Source organism: Dreissena polymorpha, chromosome 1, assembly GCF_020536995.1.
Source record: "Dreissena polymorpha isolate Duluth1 chromosome 1, UMN_Dpol_1.0, whole genome shotgun sequence".
NCBI classification, from domain to species: domain Eukaryota; kingdom Metazoa; phylum Mollusca; class Bivalvia; order Myida; family Dreissenidae; genus Dreissena; species Dreissena polymorpha.
In genome coordinates, this window is record NC_068355.1 from 195,767,638 (window position 1) to 195,790,976 (window position 23,339).

Sequence of the window (23,339 nt, forward strand, 5' to 3'; positions counted from 1 at the left end):
TAAGACGTGTTAAATACTGACATATAAAATTAAGTTAAATACTTACAGCAACAGTTCAAATATTTATATGAACCGCCCTCTGTGAAAATGGGGGTTTAGGCATGTGCGTAGAGTGTCGTCCCAGATCATCCTGCGCGGTCCTGTACAGGCTCATCAGGGACGAAACTTTTCGCCTTAACAGGACAATTTGCCAAGAAGAGACTTTCTTGAAACGAAAAATATCATAAAAGCGATAAGAGTCGTTCCTGATACATACTGCACAGGCTAATATGGGATGACACTTTACGCACATGCATTAAACCCCCTTTCTCACAGAGCGCGGCTCATTTATTTTTGACTAAATTGTTACCCGGTTTCTAGGGATCGGTCGGTGACGCAATTTTTCTGATCTCATAGACTGTTGTCACAGGTGACGTCACAGAACATGTCGTATCCGGGTCTGTAGTTGTGAACTTCCCCAATGACGTTGCACAGCCACCGAACCAGCTTTAAATTCCTGTGGTTAGAAAACAAAAAAATAAGATGCTAGATCTTTAAGCTAGGAACATGTAACTCGTTTTACGATTGATTTTTTTTTTGATGCACTACTTAATTATTGCAACAATTATAATATCAAAAAACAGATTGGTTCCTGATCAGCGTCATATTAATTGGACGTGAAGTAAAAAATGTGACGTCATTGTATAATATCATAAGGACTCTTCCTAAAAAGGGTTTTTAATGCATGTGCGTAGAGTGTCGGCACAGGCTAATCTGGGACGATTCTTTCCGCTTGTATGGTATTTTTAGTTTCAAGGAAGTCCCTCCTTACCGTAAATCAAGTTTAGGCGGAAAGTGTCGTCCCTGATTAGCCGTGCGGACTAATGTTGTTTTTTTTGTTTTTTTCAAAAAATGTATCATTGATTCAACGACAGAATGCATGCATTTACTCACACAAGCAAAAGAGCACTTGTGAGTTGGAACAATCTTTAAAATATATATTCGTGTATGGATAATTATCTATCAAAATCAATAAAATAATATAGCGTTTGTAATGCCCATCATCACAAACGTGGAACAAACGCCTAGTACTAATACAGCGAGTAGACACAACGCTGTTGTCCTTAAAAGCCTGTAGATTTCAGCGGAAACGCGTTAGAATGGGCTCATTAAGGTCATTGGATTCGAACCTGTATCTAGCAAATGATAACACTTTGGTCATTGGTGTCATATTAAAACTTTAAACAAAACGGTAATAGACGAAGTAGTACCGGGAATTCCCGAAACAGCTCGAAGTTACTAACCTGTATCAAGCACGTGATAATACTCTGGTCGTTGGCGTCCGTGACGCTGAACGTGCAAAGTAACGTCGCCGTCTGAAAGTCGTCATTACGTGCCAGCGACAACGTAGCCGAAGTCCGGAGAAAACGGGTTTCTGAAGCAGTGTGTAAATTAAATGAGGTATTTTCATGAATCTGGAAACATCATTACCTGCTTGAAGCCATAACGACCACAGAAGAGTACTATACAAGTGAAAAATGATGTTTGAAAAATATTCATATCCCCGACATACAGCCAATGCAGCAGTATGTAAATTGTGTTTTTCAATAGCAAAAGCCTTAGTGATCTTTGATTTCTTCATGTTCAAATCGACAGGCGTATCCCATCTCCATATTGACAGCGAACTAATATATACGACATATCCGTATGTAAAAAAAACACGCCTGTCCAGTTAATTAACCTCAACATTTTTGGCCACTTCCTTTCTTTAAGAATAACCAACACACTTGTTTGGGATATCGTTAGTCGAAGCGTTATCTATATATCATTGCAGAAATTAACTGAGTTTACATGTTACAGATGTTGCCCGTGTGCCGGGACCTTTAACTTGATTATCCAAGATCGAAGCATTCTTTAGCCCTGCTGCTATTACGGAAATTCATCTTACAAGCACTATGACTTTGACATGTGACCTTTTGACTAGAAACGTAAAAGGCGTCATCTGCTCTTTCCAAGTAGCCAGCATACCAATTCAGATGGTCGTAAGTCAAAACGGTCTCTTGATAACAAAGGGAAACGAAATTGCCGATCTACACAGTCTGGTTCAGGAGACGAATTGTTGCATAATCAATCTTAAGGAGAATTCCGGAAATAGTCGATGTATCATGATTGTTGTGATCTATCTTACAAAGATTGACGGAGATAATTGATGCATCACAATTGCGACCGACCGACATATATGTTAGAAGAAATATATTCCCACTTTTCAGGCGGTGGAATAACAAATACAACGGAATGAGTGCTATAATGTATATTGGGAAAAGTTACGCCAATGCAGACATATGTATGTTGTCAATAGTTTTATACGCTGAACGCTTACCTCGACTTCAGTAAACAGTATTTGCTTGACAATAAACATTTTGACTTATTCGAAAAACACGTTTTAACAAATACCTAAATCGTTTTAAGATATTGATTTTTACTATGCTTACGTCATCTGCTAAGTTGATGGTCCTTGATGACGTCACAGGGTTGATAGCGTCAGTACACGTGACGGTGATCGTGTAACTCGTAGCAGAGTCGTAATCAAGCGTGGCAATCGTCATGACGTCGAACCCTGTCAAAAAAAGCACCTTAACATGATTGCTTAGTCAAAGGTGTCACCGATATTTACACTATTTTACCATCTTTGAACACTCGCATTAACAAATATTCCTTCTCCTCCTCCCTCCTCATCATCATCACCATCATCATCATCATCTTTAGCATCATCATCATCATCACCATCACCACCACCATAACAGCATCGCCATAAGCAGCAGCAGTATCCTGATCATTATATTCCTACTCTTCATCAACAACACCACTATTTTAATCATCATGATCATTTTAATGACTTAATCACTATCACAATAATCATCATTTAAATAACGTCACTAAACGTACGTATTACCATCAACAAACTCTTGTAACGACGTCTACACATTCACGTAATGACGTCACCAAACTTACGTTGAGCTCCGGTAGCGGTGTCCACCTTGGTGATGCCAAACTTTGCGACCTCCTGAGCGTTGATGGAAAAGGAAATGGCGTCATCTTGGTCGGTTATGGTGAACTGGTGAACAGAAGTGCCCACTAGCGATAGGTCTCCAAGCGGACCGGAAGTACCGGCAAAATTGGTCGGAACGGGAACCTTCAATGGGCATTAACCTTTAAATATGTTGTTTTGATTAAGAGAAGTTAATAACGTATGGTAATATGTCAAATTAAATAGAATATAATTTCTTAGTCTACCCAGTATTCAAACTGAATGCATAGTGTATGCCCATAGTGTTTCGCTCCTTTATATTCATATTTCTTTTATCTTGGGAATGACTGACACAACTTTGGAAAATAACCAATCTGTGAACATGAAATGTTATCTTAAAAACGTGTTTATGAGGTAGAGGTTTTTTTGCACGTTACTAGGTGCTTCATAACGGTTACAGCATTTATGCCTGTATTCAGGCATCTCCTGAATCGTGCCATACTCCCAACCCCGCACCCCGCACCGCTTTGTCAAGCTCAAATAACTCAGGAATGTGTGGACCCCACACCCCGCACCGCTTTGTCAAGCTCAAATAACTCAGGAATGTGTGGACCCCACACCCCACACCGCTTTGTCAAGCTCAAATAACTCAGGAATGTGTGGACCCCACACCCCGCACCGCTTTGTCAATCTCAAATTACTCAGGAATGTGTGGACCCCACACCCCGCACCGCTTTGTCAAGCTAAAATAACTCAGGAATGTGTGGACCCCACACCCCGCACCGCTTTGTCAAGCTCAAATAACTCAGGAATGTGTGGACCCCACACCCCGCACCGCTTTGTCAAGCTCAAATAACTCAGGAATGTGTGGACCCAACACCCCGCACCGCTTTGTCAAGCTCAAATAACTCAGGAATGTGTGGACCCCACACCCCGCACCGCTTTGTCAAGTTCAAATAACTCAGGAATGTGTGGACCCCACACCCCGCACCGCTTTGTCAAGCTCAAATAGCTCAGGAATGTGTGGACCCCACACCCCGCACCGCTTTGTCAAGCTCAAATAACTCAGGAATGTGTGGACCCCACACCCCGCACCGCTTTGTCAAGCTCAAATAACTCAGGAATGTGTGGACCCCACAAACCGCACCCCTTTGTCAAGCTCAAATAACTCAGAAATGTGTGGACCCCACACCCCGCACCGCTTTGTCAAGCTCAAATAACTCAGGAATGTGTGGACCCCACACCCCGCACCGCCCCCACACCGCTTTGTCAAGTTCAAATAACTCAGGAATGTGTGGACCACGGGCGATTTCTTGCATGCCATGGAGATAACACACACTTACATGTATTTCAATTTTTAATTCAGTCAAATGAGAAATTTAGGATACGTTCGATCCTGTTATATTTAATATAACAGCCATGCCCATGACTGTAATGGTACATAACTCAGAAATTTATAGATTCTTAGGCGCTTTTTGGGGGACAAATAAACGGACCGACCGACCGAGCTTCTCCTAAACTTCGTCCATGCAAGCTCATGTGGGAGAAAATAAAAAAATAAGCCTTGCTCTGGGAAAACCGGGTGTAATGCATGTGCGTAAATTGTCGTCTCACTGTGCGAAATGCGGAATACACAGGCTAATCAGTGACGGCACTTTCCGCTTCACAGTATTTTCACTAAGAAGAGGTTTCATTTAAAAGCGGAAAGCTCATTAGAGAGAGAACTGCGAACACTAATCTGGAACGACACTTTACGCACATGCATTAAGCCCTTTTTTCCAGAACGCAATTTAATTCTATTGTACCGCGTCAAAAATGTCCACATTGTAACTGCTGGTGATTTGGTCCGTCCCGTCACTGCACGTGATTGTCATAGCCACCGCAGCGGTGACGTCATGACTCAGCGTACTCGCTGACCCAGCCTTCAGCCAAAGTTCGTAGGCTGCATTAAATATACATAGCCCACTAAAACTGTAGTAGTACACTAAGAGTACACTAATAAAAAAACATGTATATCGAGCATTAAAATAAAAGTAATAAAAAAGATGCAAAGAAGTACCAATGTTCATTTTGAATAAATATGTACATATACAAACGTACAAAAAATGCTGTGTCTGTTTCATTGCTTTAAGTCCCTCCGCGTTTTCATGACGTCATTCATAAAGGGACTCCAGACAAAATGTTTTAAAGCTTAAATACTAAAAAATCAATAAAAAATACACAATTCATAATAAGTATCCTACGAGTTTGCTTATTATTGGTGAGAAAAAGAGTTTATAAATTGTAATCACTGGACATGAGCACTATTGCAAAAAAATGAAATGTATAATAATTTTCTCTCTATACATGTATGCTTCCGCTGAGATGATTTCAAAATTTATTGCATGTAACTTCTAACAGAACACTCGCCTTTCATGGGTTAACTCTTTCAGAGCTGGAACCGAATTTTGAAGGCCTTTGCAAACAGTTTGGATCCAGATGAGACGCCACAGAACGTGGCGTCTCATCAGGATCCAAACTGTTTGCTACTCTGATAGTATTCTTTGAAAAAATCGAAGAAATGCAAATTTTAGAAATTCAGCAGACGACATTTTAGCAGACGACAAATTTCCCAGCATGCAAAGGGTTAAATTACCATGTGTGACAGGACCAGGATGAGGTAAGCTCTCCTTTGTCTGTTGTAAAGTTGGTGGATTGAGCTCAATGAAACTGGTCTGCACTTCCACTGAATGCTGAACTTTGATTGGTTCACTGTTAGTTGGCTGCTGAATTTTGATTGGTTGATCTTGCATTGGCAGGTCTTTGCAAGTTGGAGCTTTTGTAGCCTTTACAACCGGCTTTCCATGCACTATCTGTTAGAAGAGGTAACAAATATATGAGATGCACTCTGGGATGAGGAGGCTTAATACATGTGCATAAAACATCATCCTGTAGCTGTATTTTTGTTTAACCCTTTCCCACTCACAAGCAAAGTGAAAATGGCTATGTGCAAACAGCATAAAACCTGAACAGACTGCGAGTTACTCGCAGTCTGTTCGGGTTTTATGCTGTTTGCTGCTCATCAGTATCTAAGGGTTAGAAAAGAAGCCTTAAAAACTTGAATCCAGTTGAATCTAGTCAAAAAGGTCTTTAATTAAATTTAACTTTGTAAGGGACTACAAATGCGTCAAATAACATATCTGTGTGTTAAAGGGTTAAAAGAGACTTTTTTTACATAAAAAAATCTCCATTAAAGTGAAGTGTTGTTCGTGATTAGCCTGTGCTGATTGCACAGGCTGATCTGTCTCAGACAACACTTTAGGCACATAATTTTAGTCCCATTTACCAAGAGCAAGCAGGCCTTAGCTTTTATTTACAAGCATTTTTTTAATTTGAGTTTTATACTCCAAACAAAGCTCACTGGCAATCCGACTTCATGAGACAGCAAGGACGGGATGGTTACCTTCCCATGAAAATACAGGAGTTCTGGAGCCCTTTCGTCGCACGTGGCGCTAGCAAGGTACTTCCAGTCTTATCACGTCCTGGTGTAAAAGAGCCATCAAGGTAAGGATTGACGTGTTCACAGAACTGGATTACGCTGTTTGAGTAGCTACGCAAGCTTGCCTAGCTTAATCCACTGAGATCAACTGTTCAAAGTAGACAGGACACCTGGCATGAACTGGTTCAAGCCAAGGGAAGGACTCTCAATAATCCTTAGGTATTGTACGCAATGAAGATGATTAAACGAAATTTAAACTCGAATAAAATAAAATCAAATCACACTCGATCGGACGAGAGAATTTACTGGGCTTTTGTTAAGTTTTGAATTTTTGAAAAAAAGTCGTTGGAACATCGTGGGCTCGACTTTTTGAAAGTTTCACATCACATGTTTGTGTCTACGTACCAAATACTCCGTGCAGTTGTATTCACGTGGTAAATGGTCATCTAACGAGTTGGTGTGCATTATACATTGATACAAAGCTATTCTGACTGCTAACTTGCGAGAAATCCATCGTGTCTTTCCTCAATCGGCCATATTTGGCGCGCGCTTGTTGTTGTTGCTGTAGGGCTATGTACTACTATGTTGAAAGGGCTGTTGTCGACATAGCGAATAGCGCGTATGAGGGGCATTTGATGGCACTGATTTTTTAGATATAAGCCAAGTGATTTAGTACGTTGTTATTTCTGTATTTATTCTATGTATGTGATATGTTGCTTTGTTAATTTGCGTGCGTATGTGAGCAAAGTCATGTAATTGCGGATTTCGCCAGTAAAGTGAAACTGAAAGGGGCATCCTCGTGAAAGCAAAAGGAAAGTAGAAGTGGATGTGGAAAGTAGTTCGAAGCGGATTTCATATTGTGTTTTGAGTGATTTGTTATTGAGCGGTGATGATAAGCGCAAGAGATAAATGAATGTATGCTGTGTGCACTGTACTGTAGCGTAAATGCACTTGCGAAGAGACTCAGAGTTGCTGTGTATGCGGACTATGTTGTGGGCATGCGCGTATGTCTGGTTAATTATGGTAATTTTCACATTTTGGGAGGGATTTCGGAAATAGTTATGGTAATTTTCCCATTTTGCCGGGGATTCCGGAAATAGTCGCTGCATCACGATTGGCTGATTTATGGTGAAAACACACTAAGATATTTGCTTCACGTGGTGATTGTCGAAAGTAGTGCCTATTTGTAGCGAGTTCTCTTTCTCTTCTGGATGAAAAGCCATTTCGCGATCGCGCCCATTCCTTTTGTGGTTATCAACTGTTTCCTAAGTGTGTCTGCAACATGCAACGTGTATTTCATGGGCAGCGACGTTGACAGACGAGAGTTTGTGGTACATTTATTGAAGTGAAGGTGTATCGCTCGCTTGCATTTGGGCGAATGGGATTTTCTTAGAAGCTGCGTGATATGCGTTTTTGATTGCATCTTTCGGAATAAGATCGATTGATCTTTAAAACTGATACTAGCCTTGCACACTCTGATGCAAAGAAGAGGCAGGATCATAAACGTCGGCCGTTCATCCGATGCAGTGTCAACTAAGTAATAACTGCTTAAATATACTCTTGACCAGTCAGGCAACCCCAAATCGTATACGTATTTTTAATTCAGTCAAATGAGAAATTTAGGATACGTTCGATCCTGTTATATTTAATATAACAGCCATGCCCATGACTGTAATGGTACATAACTCAGAAATTTATAGATTCTTAGGCGCTTTTTGGGGGACAAATAAACGGACCGACCGACCGAGCTTCTCCTAAACTTCGTCCATGCAAGCTCATGTGGGAGAAAATAAAAAAATAAGCCTTGCTCTGGGAAAACCGGGTGTAATGCATGTGCGTAAATTGTCGTCTCACTGTGCGAAATGCGGAATACACAGGCTAATCAGTGACGGCACTTTCCGCTTCACAGTATTTTCACTAAGAAGAGGTTTCATTTAAAAGCGGAAAGCTCATTAGAGAGAGAACTGCGAACACTAATCTGGAACGACACTTTACGCACATGCATTAAGCCCTTTTTTCCAGAACGCAATTTAATTCTATTGTACCGCGTCAAAAATGTCCACATTGTAACTGCTGGTGATTTGGTCCGTCCCGTCACTGCACGTGATTGTCATAGCCACCGCAGCGGTGACGTCATGACTCAGCGTACTCGCTGACCCAGCCTTCAGCCAAAGTTCGTAGGCTGCATTAAATATACATAGCCCACTAAAACTGTAGTAGTACACTAAGAGTACACTAATAAAAAAACATGTATATCGAGCATTAAAATAAAAGTAATAAAAAAGATGCAAAGAAGTACCAATGTTCATTTTGAATAAATATGTACATATACAAACGTACAAAAAATGCTGTGTCTGTTTCATTGCTTTAAGTCCCTCCGCGTTTTCATGACGTCATTCATAAAGGGACTCCAGACAAAATGTTTTAAAGCTTAAATACTAAAAAATCAATAAAAAATACACAATTCATAATAAGTATCCTACGAGTTTGCTTATTATTGGTGAGAAAAAGAGTTTATAAATTGTAATCACTGGACATGAGCACTATTGCAAAAAAATGAAATGTATAATAATTTTCTCTCTATACATGTATGCTTCCGCTGAGATGATTTCAAAATTTATTGCATGTAACTTCTAACAGAACACTCGCCTTTCATGGGTTAACTCTTTCAGAGCTGGAACCGAATTTTGAAGGCCTTTGCAAACAGTTTGGATCCAGATGAGACGCCACAGAACGTGGCGTCTCATCAGGATCCAAACTGTTTGCTACTCTGATAGTATTCTTTGAAAAAATCGAAGAAATGCAAATTTTAGAAATTCAGCAGACGACATTTTAGCAGACGACAAATTTCCCAGCATGCAAAGGGTTAAATTACCATGTGTGACAGGACCAGGATGAGGTAAGCTCTCCTTTGTCTGTTGTAAAGTTGGTGGATTGAGCTCAATGAAACTGGTCTGCACTTCCACTGAATGCTGAACTTTGATTGGTTCACTGTTAGTTGGCTGCTGAATTTTGATTGGTTGATCTTGCATTGGCAGGTCTTTGCAAGTTGGAGCTTTTGTAGCCTTTACAACCGGCTTTCCATGCACTATCTGTTAGAAGAGGTAACAAATATATGAGATGCACTCTGGGATGAGGAGGCTTAATACATGTGCATAAAACATCATCCTGTAGCTGTATTTTTGTTTAACCCTTTCCCACTCACAAGCAAAGTGAAAATGGCTATGTGCAAACAGCATAAAACCTGAACAGACTGCGAGTTACTCGCAGTCTGTTCGGGTTTTATGCTGTTTGCTGCTCATCAGTATCTAAGGGTTAGAAAAGAAGCCTTAAAAACTTGAATCCAGTTGAATCTAGTCAAAAAGGTCTTTAATTAAATTTAACTTTGTAAGGGACTACAAATGCGTCAAATAACATATCTGTGTGTTAAAGGGTTAAAAGAGACTTTTTTTACATAAAAAAATCTCCATTAAAGTGAAGTGTTGTTCGTGATTAGCCTGTGCTGATTGCACAGGCTGATCTGTCTCAGACAACACTTTAGGCACATAATTTTAGTCCCATTTACCAAGAGCAAGCAGGCCTTAGCTTTTATTTACAAGCATTTTTTTAATTTGAGTTTTATACTCCAAACAAAGCTCACTGGCAATCCGACTTCATGAGACAGCAAGGACGGGATGGTTACCTTCCCATGAAAATACAGGAGTTCTGGAGCCCTTTCGTCGCACGTGGCGCTAGCAAGGTACTTCCAGTCTTATCACGTCCTGGTGTAAAAGAGCCATCAAGGTAAGGATTGACGTGTTCACAGAACTGGATTACGCTGTTTGAGTAGCTACGCAAGCTTGCCTAGCTTAATCCACTGAGATCAACTGTTCAAAGTAGACAGGACACCTGGCATGAACTGGTTCAAGCCAAGGGAAGGACTCTCAATAATCCTTAGGTATTGTACGCAATGAAGATGATTAAACGAAATTTAAACTCGAATAAAATAAAATCAAATCACACTCGATCGGACGAGAGAATTTACTGGGCTTTTGTTAAGTTTTGAATTTTTGAAAAAAAGTCGTTGGAACATCGTGGGCTCGACTTTTTGAAAGTTTCACATCACATGTTTGTGTCTACGTACCAAATACTCCGTGCAGTTGTATTCACGTGGTAAATGGTCATCTAACGAGTTGGTGTGCATTATACATTGATACAAAGCTATTCTGACTGCTAACTTGCGAGAAATCCATCGTGTCTTTCCTCAATCGGCCATATTTGGCGCGCGCTTGTTGTTGTTGCTGTAGGGCTATGTACTACTATGTTGAAAGGGCTGTTGTCGACATAGCGAATAGCGCGTATGAGGGGCATTTGATGGCACTGATTTTTTAGATATAAGCCAAGTGATTTAGTACGTTGTTATTTCTGTATTTATTCTATGTATGTGATATGTTGCTTTGTTAATTTGCGTGCGTATGTGAGCAAAGTCATGTAATTGCGGATTTCGCCAGTAAAGTGAAACTGAAAGGGGCATCCTCGTGAAAGCAAAAGGAAAGTAGAAGTGGATGTGGAAAGTAGTTCGAAGCGGATTTCATATTGTGTTTTGAGTGATTTGTTATTGAGCGGTGATGATAAGCGCAAGAGATAAATGAATGTATGCTGTGTGCACTGTACTGTAGCGTAAATGCACTTGCGAAGAGACTCAGAGTTGCTGTGTATGCGGACTATGTTGTGGGCATGCGCGTATGTCTGGTTAATTATGGTAATTTTCACATTTTGGGAGGGATTTCGGAAATAGTTATGGTAATTTTCCCATTTTGCCGGGGATTCCGGAAATAGTCGCTGCATCACGATTGGCTGATTTATGGTGAAAACACACTAAGATATTTGCTTCACGTGGTGATTGTCGAAAGTAGTGCCTATTTGTAGCGAGTTCTCTTTCTCTTCTGGATGAAAAGCCATTTCGCGATCGCGCCCATTCCTTTTGTGGTTATCAACTGTTTCCTAAGTGTGTCTGCAACATGCAACGTGTATTTCATGGGCAGCGACGTTGACAGACGAGAGTTTGTGGTACATTTATTGAAGTGAAGGTGTATCGCTCGCTTGCATTTGGGCGAATGGGATTTTCTTAGAAGCTGCGTGATATGCGTTTTTGATTGCATCTTTCGGAATAAGATCGATTGATCTTTAAAACTGATACTAGCCTTGCACACTCTGATGCAAAGAAGAGGCAGGATCATAAACGTCGGCCGTTCATCCGATGCAGTGTCAACTAAGTAATAACTGCTTAAATATACTCTTGACCAGTCAGGCAACCCCAAATCGTATACTGACCGAAGCCGCATACAGTTTGAGGCTGCCAGGCTGGTCACTATTGGGTTTTCTCATTTACCCCTCTGGGTTATGTACTGAACATTTTGTCCTGGGTATCAATCAGTGTATAATCAACGATTTTAATAGCAATCAATGTCGGTTGCTCTTTTAACGTGATATTATGGGCATCTAACAGCGTATAGGTGTCTATCGCAACCGTTGTTTATTTTTGGTGTTTTCACTTCATACACATGTATATTTGTTAATGCAGAATCAACATACTAAAACAACATCCCGGAAAAAGAAAACTAATGCATTTGAATATCATCCGTACTTTGTTAATCTCAATTAAGTTTTAGTGCAGATTCGTTCATACGACACAAAGACACTCTTTTGTTTTACGGTATACACGCTTCTCACCAAGGCGATCCGGCTTCAATCCCAGACTCAGTTGTTGGCAAGATGCGAGTGATTTAGTTTCCTAACTATATTGTAAACGTTTGTTTTATAATGCAGAATTGTTGGATAGAATTAAGAACATGATATTGAAGCGATAGATGCAGAATGTTATGTTCGTAACATTTAAAACATAAATAAATAATCTATTTATTAAAAAAAAAACGTTGAAATAAATAAAGAGATGTTTATCTCTATATGCCTATGACAACGCTGATCACGAATTCGTTGGAATTTTTAAGATTTCTACAGCCGTTCAAAAGTTATCAATTTTAAAAAAATAAATAAAAAAATACATATGTATCATATAATGAAAAAAAATTTTTTTTTTTTGTTTTCAATAAAACATAAACAGTTTATAGTGTTGTTTAAAAGTTTGAAAAAAAATTGAAAAAAACATAAAAATAAAAAAGGTATAATCAAAAAATGTTTTGCATTAAGCACCCTTTTCTCACGCAGTCCTATTTACCTTCACAAATGAAATACGCTCGCTCGCTAGCTCGTTCGCTCCATCGAAATCAAACAATAAGATAGTGAAATCTCTATGAATTTGTGTCGCTGAATCTGAATCCGGTGTTAATTTTTCGATGTCTCAACTCGTTAAAGAATTATTGAGTTTAAATTGTGCATTTCGATAAGAATGCAGCACCCTTTTAATAGAAGCGCAAAACCCAGTACACCTTACATTCCAGTGAAATAAAACAATAAGATAGTCCAATCTATGTGATTTTGTCTTCCTGAATCCGATTCCGGTGCTACTTTTCCGATATATGGACCCCTTAAAGAATTATTGATGTTTGAGTGATTGGTGGTTAAGTCTAACCATTATATTTAAGCATTTGTTGTATTTTTAACTACGGAAAATAAAACATTTCATTACACCTAATCGCTGCATTCAAGATTTGAGAGTTGTTTATCTCACTAACACGGACGATCATGTTAAAAAATGAATGGATGAATAGATAAACAAGAAAGTGTGAAAATAAACAATTGTTAAAGTGATAGTATGGGCATTTTTTCACTGTTGAATTGAGCTGAAAAGAATTAACAGGTCAAAAGAATTAGTTAAAATGTGGTAACTGACCCATTATCTACAACTCATCTTGCTACCAGTTGTTTACAAAAAATATGTATTATTTTCTATATTTTACATGACTCACCCAGTCCTCTAAGCCGAAACGATCCGTAAAACAAAATTGTGTCTTTGTGTCGTATGAACGAATCTGCATGAAAACTGCATTTAGACTCACATCGTTCATCGAATCATTTCTGTCGTCAGTTGTCAAAACGAAAGTACGGTTGACATTCAAATGGATTATTTTGCTCTTTCCAGCATATTGTTTTAGTAGGTTGATGCTGCATTAACAAATATAAGTGTATATGAAGTGAACACACCAGAAATAAACACAACGGTTGCGATAGACGCCTTCATACTGTTAGATGCCCATAATATCACTTTAAGCTTCCAACACAAATCACAGCGAGAACCCAGGGACGCATTTCCAGTAGTTTCGATTCGTTCATTATTATGCCTTAATGGTGAAGAATACATTTTAAATAGATGCATATCAATCACTCATTTAGTCAGTCACTCACTCCTTCACTCAGTCAGTCACTCAATCACAAAGTCACTCACTCAGTCAATCAGTCATTTAATTTCGCGGATCAAGATTTTGGTTTTAATTATCGGATACAGTTAGCCCTTAAATAATAGTGTAAGTTTGTTCGCACTTTTGTGTTTGAAGTCTTTTCGCTTAACTCAAGGCAATATTGATTCAACGAGCGAGTGTCTGTAATATTAATACACTGATGTGTGTATTAATTTTAATATTTTCAGACAAAAAACCCTGGGTAGAACCAGTAGGATGATCGTATGGTTTCTACAAATAAAGTAAAGATGAAAGATTAACGCTAATTAAATGAGCCTAGCTTTGTGGAAAGGGGTTTTAATGCATGTGCGAAAAGTGTCGTCCCAGATAAGCGGTCCGAATGACACTTTCCGCCTAAATTAATGTTTGCTAAGAACGGACTTCCTTAAAACGAAAAATATCATAAAGGTGGTAAATGTTGTCCCTGATTAGCCTGTGCGGAATTCACAGGCTAATCTGGGACGACACTTTACGCACATGCATTAAACCCTCTGTTCACAGAGCGGGGTTAAAATATAATTTTGGAATAAAACTAGTCATTGAAGTCTATACTGTAAAACGCATTATTATTCGGGAAATGATCTTTTTCTGTCATTTTTTGTTTTTTAGTTAAGTTTACAGTATTTGAGTATGGAGATCAATGGGTACAAAGGTAACTTACATGATTTTATGTTGGTATGTTTTAATTGCTCGGAAAAGTAAGCGGCTATAAAGTGTGGAATGCCCAATATGTGCTGGTGATGATGTTTACATCAGAAATTTCTTTCATTAAACCAGGGAGTTTATGGTAAATGCCCTTAAGTATTCCTATTCAATCGCAAACATGGATTATAATGAGCCGCACTCTGAGAAAACAGGGCTTAATGCTGTCCGCACAGGCTTATCAGGGACGACACTTCCCGAATAGACGGGATTTTTGTTTACTTCCTTTACGCTTAAAAAATCCGCCGGAATGTGTCCACCCTTATTAGCCCGTACGGACTGCACTGGCTATTCTGGAAAGATGCTCTACGCACATTCATTAAGCCCTGTTGTCCCAAATACAAATTTATACAAGGATTAAGTCTGACAACAACAAAAAATACAAACACACCCTTTCATCTTCAGACGTATTTAATAACATGTGTATAGCCATATTTACTATTATAGTACATATTCCTAATAGTCATCTAGTATACAAACACAAGAAATAACTTAGCGCAACATTTGTGATGCACATAACATTAAATGTAATGAGACAACACTGTCGGATATGGGTCAAAAAGGGCCAGCATCAGTAATTATAATACATGTATAATACTTTGCAGAAAACATACAATAACAAAGAAGCTTTAAATAGTAATGGGAGCAATACATATAAATTGGAGCTCTAAACAGACATTAGGGCTCTAAAAACACAAGTGAGCTCTAAATAGAAATGGGAGCTCAAAATAGTTATTGGAGCTTTAAATTGAAATGAGAGCTATACGCAGAAATGGGATGGAGGGCTTTTGTCAGAACAGCTAACTACGAGGTTTTGCCCATTCTCTCTGCCAGCAAAATTTCAGTCTCTGTCGAACAATTTTAAGACGCGGTTAATCGGCTTTCATGCGTTGTCTGTGTTCCTTGACCTTGTACAGAGCAAACATGTTCGTGTTGTCCGGCAGGCAGCGTTCACCAATGTTTCCCCCAACCTCATAGAGATATGTGTCAACATCAGCCGCAATAAACTTCTTATCCTTACTGGAGGATTTCCTGAAATTACACAACACACTATGGTCTTTTTTTGGTGAAATTTGAGGCCGAAATTCGGCATCATTTCTAACCCTTAATGTTCATATTTTTTCTGAAATGACTACCTAAATTCACAAATTAAAGGTTTAAACAAAAATGATAAACAAATATTCATATCTATTTTTTTATAATAAATTGCAACATTTAGTTATTTTCCTAGTTTAGCTATAACATTTTAACATAGTAAATGCAATATTTGAAAACAAAACTATTCTTCATTTTTAGGTATTTGTATGCACAAAAAAAACAATATCAATTTCCCAGTTTTAAACGCAATAACGTTGTCCTTTCCAATCCAAAGGTCCCCAGTATTAACGCGTGTTTGGGAGGAAAATGTATTTGACTTAACTACAAATTCAAATTTTAACTTGGAGATAACTGTTTTTTATTTTTTAAATAAAACCAAATTCACTACTACCCGACAACGTTTATTGTGTTTATTTTTTTAGATTGCAATTGATTTATTCTAAATATCTCAACAACTCATCTGACTGCCCATGAATCATGACACTTGGCAGCAGACATCAGTACAGTGTTTATCAATGCCGTTATACCGTGGCGCGGCGCCAAGCCATTTCTTGTAGCGCCACACTACCCCCTTTCAAAGCAATTTAGCGCCACACAGCCCTTTCCAAAGGCCGCCCTGCCCTTTCTTGAGCATCAGCTGTTTTCCATCCTCTATTGGTACAGTATGCTGGATCACAATGTGCCAATATTGATAACATCTTAATTGCTGAATATTTTTATATTGACAACGTGTTATAAAGACTGACAGCGCCTTATACTGGTTGACAACGTGTTATAGCGACTGACAGCGCCTTATACTGGTTGACAACTAATATAAAGACTGACAGCGCTTTATACTGGTTGACAACGTGTTATAAAGACTAAAAGCGCCTTATACTGGTTGACAACGTGTTATAGCGACTGACAGCGCCTTATACTGGTTGACAACGTGTTATAGAGACTGACATCACCTTATGCTGGTTGACAACGTGTTATAGCGACTGACAGCGCCTTATACTGGTTGAAAACGTGTTATAGCGACTGACATCGCCTTATACTGGTTGACAACGTGTTATAGCGACTGACAACGCCTTATACTGGTTGACAACGTGTTACAGCGACTGACAGCGTCTTATACTGGTTGACAACGTGTAATAGCGACTGACAAAGCCTTATACTGGTTGACAACGTGTTATAGCGACTGACAGCGCCTTATACTGGTTGACAATGTGTTACAGTGACTGACAGCGAATTATACTGGTTGACAACGTGTTATAGCGACTGACAGCGCCTTATACTGGTTGACAACGTGTTATAGCGACTGACAGCGCCTTATACTGGTTGACAACGTGTTATAGCGACTGACAGCGCCTTATACTGGTTGACAACGTGTTATAGCGACAGTCAGCGCCTTATACTGGTTGACAACGTGTTTTAAAGACTGACAGCGCCTTATACTGGTTGACAACTTGTGATAGCGACTGACAGCGCCTTATACTGGTTGAAAACGTGTTATAGCGACTGACAGCGCCTTATACTGGTTGACAACGTGTTATAGTGACTGACTGCGCCTTATATATATATATATATATATATATAATAAGATAATTCTGACGGAAATTAACCCATTTATGCCTAGCGTCTATAAAAAAGGCCTTGGCAAACAGCGTAGACCCAGATGAGATGCCGCATGATGCGGCATGACCAGGAGGTCATGGGTCCGATCCCCACTGTGATAGCGATCTTGAGATCTCCCCAAAATACACTATGTTCTATTTCTACCCAAGAAAAGAAAAGGACTCGATAGCGTTACGATAAGTCTTAGGCTTGCAATGCAACTGAGCCAAAATAAATATGTTTAAACTAATCTAACTGTGTACTAATGTTTCTAATGACTATTCACCTGGCTGAGAAACATTCACCGGTGACGTCACATTTCTGATCTCATACACCGTGGTGGATGGTGACGTCACAGAGCGCGCCGTATCTTGGTCTGTAGTTGTAAACTTCCCGAGTAACGTCTGCGTGACAGTGGCGTCAGATACGTTGGGGAACTTCAGGGGATCCCGGATACAAAGGTCGGCGGCTGCCAAAACAGAAGGACAATCAAAATAATCCCTTTAAAAGCCAGGCGTCATTTTTATTTCCTTATGTATTTCAACATCTATTATTTGGGCACTTTTAAGGTGCCGTGATGACTTTCGGTTTACATTTGGTTTCGGTGTAACCACATGAGCGGGAACATTTATTGTTGAGGGAACATTTGAAGGGATGATCTTTTTGGTTATCATTTTGTTCCAGTATAACAACATTAATTTGAACATCTATTTTTGAAGGCACATTGGTCGGGATGACTGTTTGGTTTCCTTTGGTTTCAGTGTAACGACATTTATTTGAACATCTATTGTTGAAAACTTACATACCGGTTTATTTGTTAGGTTTTCGGTAAATTAGGTAAATTTGCCCACGTGAGACAACTTACCGTATCGATCACTGGTTGTGTGAACGTCGCAGTGACGTCATTGTCGCCATCTGAGCAGTCGACGTTGATGACGTAAGGTCCGTTCGCTGCTCTTAGCGTAACCCCCATCCTTACGTTAACTGTAAATCCTGAAAACGTTCAAGCGATGAATTATATGAGCTTCAATCTGGGATAAAGGGGCTTAATGCATGTGCGTAAAGTGTCGTCCTATGTAAGCCTGTGCAGTAAAAACAAGCTAATCAAGGACGATATGGATAACGGGACATAAAGTGTCGTCCTATATTAGCCTGTGAAGTCCGAACAAGCTAATCAGGGACGATACGTTCCGCTATTTTTTGCGTTTATCTTGTGAGGAAAGTCTCTTATTGGTAAACAAAGTTTAGGCGAAAAGTGCCTTTCCTGATTACCCTGTGCTAATTAACATGGGCAAATCTGGGACAACACTTTTCCAACATGCATTTAACCCCGTTTTCCGATCGCGCGTCCTTACCCAGTGTTAAAAATGTTTTTATCTGAAAAAAATGCGTTATATGATCCTACCTCACCGACGATTAACAACATTCAAATGAAACATTACATAACATTGTTATTATAAGCAAGAAGACTTCTCGACGTTCGCACGTATTTATACTAAATAGTGGGGATTTTTAACCGATGTCCGTGCTTTAAACTCACTTATTTCATCCATGTTCTTATTCTTTGCCCTCTTTTGGCAACTTGCTCGATAAATGTTCGTTATTAGCGCTGATGCAGGAATCCAATTAATTTTGTGGTGCTTCTTCAAATAATTTGTTTAAACAATTTTTCTTGAGATGTTCAACTTGTGCATAAAAGACAATTTTAATGCTGCTTATGGCAATGTAAAATACATCAGAATTAATTGATTTAATTAGCCTGTGTTCTTTTCCAAAAATTGATTTGTAACGCATTCATGTACACGCTTACGCTGCACGCAACGTGAAATTTAGGCACCGATTTTAGACGTATTCAATGATGTGTTTTTTAATCTTAAGCTATCGGAATAAAATGCTGGATAAAAAACTTTCTTGTATGCACAAAAGATTTGTGCAAATGTACCTCAATAACTTAAATATTTGCAAAATAAAGTTCTTAACGTTGTGTTTACATTCTGTCCAGCTCATGTGTAAAGCCCTTTGAACCCCGCGTCGATCCTGCATCGTGTATAACGTTGATATCACCATAACGGTATGATAAAAGGCACAACTGTGATTGCATACAGTAGAAAATAACGTCTCCGCGTTATCTGACTTAGCCAATTAAAAATGATTATTATATACGAGGTCATATAAAACTGAAACTGATGTGACCTTAAAACGCATTTATCCGTGACTCCATTGAGTCTTTTCATTTAAAACTAGGCTAAATGTATGGTCGTAAAGTGTCGTCCCAGATTATCATGTGCAGTCTACACAGGCTAATCAGGGACGACAATTTCCGCTTAAGCTGGATTTTCGTGTAGAATCGACTTCATAACAAGAGCACCGCCTTGCGGGTGCAGACCGCTCATCTATTTTCTTTTTAAAGGTGAAGGGACTCTCATTTTCAATCACAAAGGAGGGAGGAGTGGAGTGAAGAGGGGTGTATAGTGTGGGGTTGTGGACATTTATTACATTATCTTCCAAAAAAGCGAAAAAAAAAAAAAAAAAAAAAAAAAAATCGGGGGGGGGGGGGGGTATAGTGTGAGGGTGTGGTGATAATTTGTGAGATGATCTTAAAAAAAAAAAAAAAAAAAAAAAAAAAAAATCAAAAAAAAAATTTGGGGGGGGGGGGTGGGGGGGGTGGGGTGGGGGTATAGTGTGAGGGTGTGGTGGTCATTTGTGAGATGATCTTATAAAAAAAAAAAAAAAAAAAAAAAAATTAGGGGGGGGGGGGGAGGGGGGGGGGAGGGGGGGGGAGGGCACGGGGGATGGTTTGGGTGAAGTCTATTGTGGTATGTCAGGTAAGAGTAGTTTCATCAAAGTATCAATCAAATCTAATCATAAATAAAGAAGTTATGGCAATTTTAGCAAAATTTAATAATTTGACCTTGAGAGTCAAGGTCATTCAAAGGTCAAAGTAAAATTCAAGTTGCCAGGTACAGTAACCTCATGATAGCATGTAAGTATTTGAAGTTTGAAAGCAATAGCCTTGATACTTCGAGTGGATCGAAACACAAAATTTAACCATATATTAAAAGTTACTAAGTCAAAAAAGGGCCATAATTCCGTAACAATGACAACCAGAGTTATGCAACTTGTCCTTTTACTGTACCCTTATGATAGTTTGTGAGTGTTCCAAGTATGAAAGCAATATCTATGATACTTTAGGGGTAAAGTGACCAAAACATAAATCTTAACCAAATTTTCAATTTTCTAAGTATAAAGGGCCCATAATTCCGTCCAAATGCCAGTCAGAGTTACATAACTTTGCCTGCACCGTCCCCTTATGATAGTTCATAAATCTTGCAAGTATGAAAGCAATAGCTTTGATACTGTAGGAATAAAGTGGACCTAAACACAAAACTTAATCAAATTTTCAATTTTCTAAGTATAAAAAGGGCACATAATTCTGTCAAAATGCCAGTCAGAGTTACATTACTTTGCCTGCACAGTCCCCTTATGATAGTTAGTAAGTGTTGCAAGTATGAAAGCAATAGCTTTGATGCTTAAGGAATAAAATGGACCTAAACACAAAACTTAACCAAAATTGTCAATTTTCTAAGTATAAAAAGGGCACATAATTCTGTCAAAATGCATGCCAGAGTTATCTAACTTTGCCTGCCCAGTCCCCTCATGATAGTAAGTAAGTGTACCAAGTTTGAATGCAATAGCATTGATACTTACTGAGAAAAGTGGAACTAAACGCAAAACTTAACCAAAATTTGCAATTTTTTAAGTACAAAAAGGGCACATAATTCTGTCAAAATGCACGCCAGAGTTATCTAACTTTGCCTGCCTAGTCCCCTCATGATAGTAAGTAAGTGTACCAAGTTTGAATGCAATAGCATTGATACTTTCTGAGAAAAGTGGACCTAAACGCAAAACTTAACCGGACGCCGACGCCAACGCCAACGCCAACGCCAACGCCAACGCCGACGCCAAGGTGATGACAATAGCTCATAATTTTTTTTCAAAAAATAGATGAGCTAAAAACGAAAACAACATATAAAAGCGCAAAGTGTCGTCACCTTTTAGCCTGGGTCCGCTCAGAGACCACTTTTAAAGCACATGCATTAAGCCCTGTTTTCCCAGAACAAGGATTAAATTCCAGTTTATTACTTGGTGCCACGCCGGCGACCACTTCAAAAAGGGCGTTTTCCGGCGCTCTTGCAGAGCACGAAACGGTGGTGACGCTGAATGTGTGATGGGTTTCGGTGGCGTGTTTGAGACCGTCGAAAATGTTAGACCCGGTAGCAGGCAGTGCAGTGAAAACCGGCGGCTGAAGTCAAATAAAATAATCATTACACGGGATATTACATCATCACTATCGAAGATTTTCTGTTACTAGTTACCATTTGACATGGATATTCACTGAATTTCTAGCTAGAACAAAGTCAAGTCAATACTTTTTATCAATAATCGAAGACCACACGTCCTAAACAGTGCTGTCTGCACCGGCTAATATGGGACGACACTTCACAGTCCCATGCATCAAACCCGGTCTTCTTAGAAATAGGCTGGTATCTTTCAACAAAACGTTGTTAAACCCTCAAGCCAACAACATTGGCTCAAGCCAAAAAATGAATGTTTCTCTCGATAGCAAATATATATGTCAAACATTATAGACTCGGAATAAGTTGTTGCTGCCGGCATAGCTACGCGCAATTTGCGTTTTTAGTTTCAAGCGACAAACACTCAAAACGAAGTGTCACTGTTTATATGAATTGCATCAGTTCTTGAGAATGTATTTTTAAAAATCAGGATTGGTCGTTTTTGAAAGAGCATACACAATATACAAACAGTATAACGCTCCTAAAGCAATTCATTAGGATTTCCATATCCTTTAACCCATTTATGTCTAGCGTCTAGTAAAAAGACCTTGGTAAAAAGCGTAGACCGAGATGAGACGCCGAATGATGCGGCGTCTCATCAGGGTCTGCGCTGTTTGCTTAAATTAATTTCTGTAAGAAATATTCAAACTATAGTTATAAATATACTGTACATCCCTAATTTTGGAAAGAACTTGATCCCATCTAGAAGGATGGGAGAGTCCACTAGGCATACATGGGTTAAAAACGTGAACGCAACTTACCGAGTCGACGATGTTGACGTTAAACGTCCCCGTGATGTCATTGACAACGTTTCCGTCTGTGCACTTGATTGTTAGCGGCAGCGGAACAGCCTGGTCATTGAAGTCGATAGACGCCTGGGTAACGGCGTTACTGATCCACACTTCGAACTCTGTAATACAATGGAACTAGATTTCAGCCCTCACGAATTAATATTTCAAAGCGGAAAATCTCGTCTCTGATGAGCGTACGCGGACTGCACAGGCTATTCTGAGACGACTCTGTACGTACATGCATTAAGCCCCGTTTTCCAAGAACGAGGCTCGTATGAGTTACGTTTACGAAGACGTGTTAAATACTGACATATAAAAATAAGTTAAATACTTACAGCAACAGTTCAAATATTTATATGAACCGCACTCTGTGAAAATGGGGGTTTAGGCATGTGGGTAGAGTGTCGTCCCAGATCATCCTGCGCGGTCCTGTACAGGCTCATCAGGGACGAAACTTTTCGCCTTAACCGGACAATTTGCCAAGAAGAGACTTTCTTGAAACGAAAAATATCATAAAAGCGATAAGTGTCGTTCCTGATACATACTGCACAGGCTAATATGGGATGACACTTAACGCACATGCATTAAACCCCTTTCTCACAGAGCGCGGCCCATTTATTTTTTACTAAATTGTTACCCGGTTTCTGGGGATCGGTCAGTGACGCCACTTTTCTGATCTCATAGACTGTTGTCACAGGTAACGTCACAGAACATGTCGTATCCGGGTCCGTAGTTGTGAACTTCCCCAATGGCGTCGCACAGCCACCGAACCAGCTTTAAATTCCTGTGGTTTGAAAACAAAAAAAAATAAGACAGACAGACAGACAGACAGTTTATTCAGACTTATACATAAGTACATCGTCTTAATACACAAATATACACATTATTTTCTGTCACATGAATAGGTATAACAAC

The 23,339-nt window shown here is 39.3% G+C and overlaps 1 protein-coding gene across 39 annotated transcripts in view; it reads right to left on the reverse strand.

Moving 5' to 3' along the window:
- LOC127864454 (uncharacterized) overlaps positions 1–23,339 on the reverse strand; it is a 69,267-nt gene that overhangs the window by 24,537 nt on the left and 21,391 nt on the right. For 11 of the 39 annotated variants that reach the window (XR_008042013.1, XR_008042025.1, XR_008042009.1 and 8 more), the window contains exons 9-10: positions 23,062–23,208; positions 22,395–22,543 (exon numbers count right to left, since the gene is read on the reverse strand). The exons of 4 other annotated variants lie outside the window; for them this stretch is intronic. Coding sequence is in view for 1 of the 35 variants with exons in the window: in XM_052404077.1 (XP_052260037.1) it covers positions 23,103–23,208 (106 nt within the window). In the remaining 34 variants the exon portion in view is untranslated. Of the gene's footprint in view, positions 1–349; positions 497–14,977; positions 15,617–17,564; positions 17,748–18,143; positions 18,272–21,330; positions 21,582–22,394; positions 22,544–23,061; positions 23,209–23,339 lie in introns of those variants that run through there. 24 more of the 39 variants (XR_008042026.1, XR_008042019.1, XR_008042015.1 and 21 more) reach the window with 14 other exon arrangements.